The following is a 4,583-nucleotide window of genomic DNA, read 5'->3' as shown; positions in this document are numbered from 1 at the left end:
GTGACGAAAAACGCACTTTATTTATGTTTTTCTCAGGGGTTCTCCAAGAGCACTTATAGCCTGGTGGCCCGCCATTAATCTATGGTGTGGGAAAGCGACGCATACCAGCTGCTATTTCCAACACTAGTATATGTCAGGTTTTACCAGCAAGTTCACCCCTACATTTTGGTATTTTTATTCCATTATTATTTTGAATTTTCCGATGGCTTTGCCCATGCAAAACAAACAGTGGGGATTCATGTTGATCCGAAAGTTAAAAAAAAAGAGAATTGTCGTAGTCAGAATGAAGGCTGTACATGTACTCAAAAGTGCCGCAAATACTATCTCCCGCGATCTACATTTTCAAAATTTTCTGGGGGAGAACCCCCATACCCCCCGCTTGTTTTTCACCCCCTCCTTGGAATCCTAGATCCGCCACTGAACAATTACATATCTTGGGAGCAGAGAACAATGAACAAAAATGTCGCCTTTTCACATGGCACCCAAAACAAAGATTGCAGAAAAGGTAGAGGAGCCGTATGATGTGGAGAGGGAGGCGGAGGAGCCATTAAAATATTAAGTCATCCACTATTTTGCGCAGTTTGTTGTTTTTGGCCCCCTTGTTAAAAAATCCTGGCTACACCACTGTTTTTTGGTGTTTTCTGACCATATTATTATGCAATTGAAAATAGGAGATTTGGGGATATTTTTTTGGGACAACCAGAAATTGTTGCGGACAACCCGATTTGATGCCTGGGTTGTCCGCAGGACAACCACATTTTTTTTCTTATTTCGAGCACTGCATGTGTATATAATATCACAACATTATTGGGCTGTTTGCTAACATATATGTACAACATGGCAACATCACTGGACAGTTCTCTAGCATACATGTGCTACATGTTATGCAAGCCCACCTTTATGGCATTCACTTCATCAGGAACACAGTCTTGATGAACAACCTGCCCTGGAAAGCTTTAAGGAAGAAACATTACAATTGAATAATATATGTGAGATGTCATGTGTCAGTTTTCACGTACAAATACAAACTGCATGACCAAGCGAATACTATAAGGAATAAAGGTCAGTCAGTATGACTTATTTATTTTATGGTATTACTCACAAGATGTTCTCTGATATGAGTTGTCGCAGCTTGCTACCACTCTTGTCTTCCGCTTTCTTAGCATGGCACCTGTCGCTGACTGCAAATTCATAACCCATGACACATAAGTTATTGCCTGGTAAATTAATTCAGTTCTTGCTGTATCTCATGAATAATTAAAAGATGGGACATCTGAGGGACACTACCTAGACCAAGACTGTGGTGTCTTGTTTTCCATAACCAGGTCAAAAAAATTTCATCAAATGCCTGATTCACCAGCAATGATAAATCTGATTTTAGGTTGGATAAGACAGATGAAGATGGACAGTGAAGAGATTGCTGTAAGGAAGTCACTAACAAGAAGCAGGAGTGATGTTTCAACAGCCAGTGGCACGTACCCGAACATTTAAAGTGAGCCACGTCTCTCAGGTGTAAGAGGTCTTCGGTGGTCTACTGTATAGCACACTTATAACTTTGAAGGATAAAAGGTCATGTGTTCTAGACTTTCTGAGGTCACTGTTGTTGTGCTCATAGTGTGGCTCATAGGGTCTATGTCCCCCAGGGTACTATCGGAGGGTACCCTGGGTACGGTTCGATATATCGGAACGTACCCTGGTAACTATCTGATATGGTTAGGGTTAGGGTTAGGGTTGGGGAGTAGGCGTAGGCGACTCCCTAGACTCGTTAGTGGAGTAGGCGAGGTACGGTCCGGCATATTAGATAGTACCAGGGTACGTTCCGATATATCGAACCGTACCCAGAGTACCCTCCGATAGTACCCTGGGGAACATAGACCCTCTCAGCCATAGTGAGGCACTTTACCAGTATCGAAAATATAAGCTCATCTCCCAGTCTTGGACTGGTAACTTTTGAGCAGGACTGGCTCATTTCCACAGATTTTACTATAGCATATATAGCAATAAAGAATTTCAACATCAGAACTAACTGAATTTTCAGACTTATTACCAAGACTGACTTTACCCTGATTTGCTTCAGCCAGCACCTAGCTGCTATAGAAATGGAGTTTTTACTGATGTAAGGCAAATACCCTCCCTCATGTAAATGCGAGTAGCTTTACTGGGTGCACTGCAATTCAGAAACCAAAGCAACACTGTTATAGATACCCTATGCTTGATGGAGCCAAAAGGTCAAAAAACGTCCCCGAGTTCAAACTAATTTAATAGTTAATCTGAGATTAGCGAGCCAGAACTACAGTCCAGATGCATTCCCCAATATTTATTTGAAATTGGACTTAGAAATGGTTCAGTGCATTCTGTGCCTATCAAGAAGTCGCGTACATCTTATCTTATTCCTGACTATACTTCAGGTAATAGCATGCATCTAGTCACTGTTGATCAGACTCCTCCATTCCCTTCCATTTTTGCTTCTCCACACATGCGACATAGTGTGAGTAGCAGTGCATCATGTCACTGATCAAAACCTTAGTTGTGTATTGCAGGTCTTTGTTGAGGGGAACATTGCCAGTGGTAAATCTACATTCCTAAACTATTTCAACCACAGTCCAGATATTGAGGTATGTATCGGCTGGTTGAATATGCAGCAGATGCAGTGATGTATTTTTTTAAATTAAAGTTACCAGTTTATGTCAGCACAATTTGCCTTCACTGGTCAACCTACAAATTGGTCTACTAGCCAGTGTCTTTCACTAGCTGATTATCCCACAACGTCTCACTTATCTTGGCTAGGAAATTTATAAATGTTAAAATGTAACAGCTACATTATACTGCAGTTATTGTACATTATAACTTCTATATATTATATCAAGAGCTAATAGTAATAATACCTAGCTAAGGTATACTTAAGGTAGGCTTACATACCTATAAGAGCTAAGGTATTATTAGCTCTTGATTATATACAATCCATTTTCCTTCATGGTTTCTAGATACGTACAGAACCAGTTGAGAAATGGCAGAACCTACATGGACATAATCTGCTGGTAATAAATATTTATAATGTTGATACAGCTAGTTTAGGTCTGAGATAATTTGAGTAAGTTTTTTTCACTAAACTTTCCAAGTATGTCGCTATGTGTTCTGGGTGCTATATGAATTACTAGTCCAATTGTTAAGATTATTTCATAGAATTTCTTCAGCTGTTATGGATTTAAAGTAGACCTGCACTACATGTTAGTTTCATATATTATTAATATATAATTTATACTATTTAAAAAAAATTTTAATTGATAATGTGTAAATCGTGTCTCTGAGAGTACTAGAATGTACCATTTTGAATGGTAACATTTTGTATCCCTAAACAGTTTTAAGCAATCACGTCTATGTTGGAGTGTTAAGGGCTGGGCCTAGAAGGCAGTGGTAAGTAATGTAATTCTAGAATACAATAGGTATACCTAGATGTTTGAATAGACGTATATTTGTGTGCACCTCCAAAATATACCTATTTTAGGCAAGAAGTGGTGCGTGGTTATGGCGTTTTATTATAATTGTAGAAATTAGCACACGAAGATCCGACGAGATGGTCATCGAGTCTTCAAACCTACGCTCTGCTGACGAGGTTGCAAGTGTATAATGAACCTCATAAGAGGCCGATAACCATCATGGAGAGATCAATATTCAGCTCTAGATATTGCATAGGCGAGAATCTTTACCGCAGGTATTACACGCACGTACTGTATGATAAAATCCTCAGTGATAATAAAAAGCAAGCGCCGTAGGCGCGCTACATGCTAGGGGGGTGTGGGGACATGCCCCCCCTGAAAATTTTTGAATGGTAGACGTCTGGAGATGCAATCTGGTGAGTCTTGCGAGAGAGATTTAGGAACAAAATTTTTTAACCCAAAATTTACTGGAAGCACTGTGCTTCCAGTGCTTCTATCTGCGGGCACATGTATATCATTATCTGCTTCCCTGTGCGCACATGCACAACGGTGTGAGTGCATGCATGCATGCATGCATGTGTACATACATATACTACAATATGTGCACGTATACTTTCTGTGTGCGTGGATGTGTGCATGTCTATGTGAGCATAAATACATCTGCTCCTGTATGCACATGTGAGCACGTTTAGAATAAAATGTGTTTTCGTATCTGTGTTGTGACAGATTCAGTTTCATTTATAAAGATGTGAGCCAATTAATTCCTATGATAGCATCTATTCATAATTGGATCTTATACAGTTATAGTTCATCTGGAAGTTTAGCCTGTCTTATCCAGATGCCATTTCTTTGCATAGTTCTACTTGAATGATGTATAATTTGGCCAATGTATAAAGTACAGATATACAGTCAAACCTGCACTAGCGCTCAAGGAGTCGTTGTCATATCAGGTACTACAGATATGTACCCGAGGTACATATATGTATACACAAAGTGTACCAGACTTGTACTACAGAAGTGTACCCTAACCCTAACACTAACCCTAACCCTAAACATACCTCATATAAAAATATAAACATAATATTAATACTAAACAACCTAAAACTACCTCGGGTACATATCTGTAGTAGTAGTACCTGATACGAC

At 39.5% G+C, this 4,583-nt stretch overlaps 2 protein-coding genes across 2 annotated transcripts in view; one reads left to right on the top strand and one right to left on the bottom strand.

The window, feature by feature from the left end:
• Nucleotides 1-4,583, bottom strand: part of LOC106806694 (gephyrin-like) — a 25,451-nt gene that overhangs the window by 13,592 nt on the left and 7,276 nt on the right. The window contains exons 2-3 of the mRNA XM_014808706.1: nt 1,103-1,181; nt 897-954 (exon numbers count right to left, since the gene is read on the bottom strand). Coding sequence (XP_014664192.1) covers nt 897-954; nt 1,103-1,181 — 137 coding nt within the window. The remainder of the gene's footprint in view (nt 1-896; nt 955-1,102; nt 1,182-4,583) is intronic.
• The window catches only part of LOC106806695 (thymidine kinase 2, mitochondrial-like), a 7,883-nt gene continuing 4,704 nt past the window's right edge, over nt 1,405-4,583 (top strand). Inside the window, exons 1-4 of the mRNA XM_014808708.1 lie at nt 1,405-1,492; nt 2,541-2,615; nt 2,985-3,038; nt 3,549-3,712. Of these exons, the coding sequence (XP_014664194.1) occupies nt 1,454-1,492; nt 2,541-2,615; nt 2,985-3,038; nt 3,549-3,712 (332 nt within the window). The 5' untranslated portion in view covers nt 1,405-1,453. The remainder of the gene's footprint in view (nt 1,493-2,540; nt 2,616-2,984; nt 3,039-3,548; nt 3,713-4,583) is intronic.

Source organism: Priapulus caudatus, unplaced genomic scaffold (genome assembly GCF_000485595.1).
Source record: "Priapulus caudatus unplaced genomic scaffold, Priapulus_caudatus-5.0.1 Scaffold174, whole genome shotgun sequence".
Lineage (NCBI taxonomy): Eukaryota > Metazoa > Priapulida > Priapulimorpha > Priapulimorphida > Priapulidae > Priapulus > Priapulus caudatus.
Note: the sequence above shows the minus strand (reverse complement) of the source record. Positions and strands in the feature narration are given on the sequence as shown.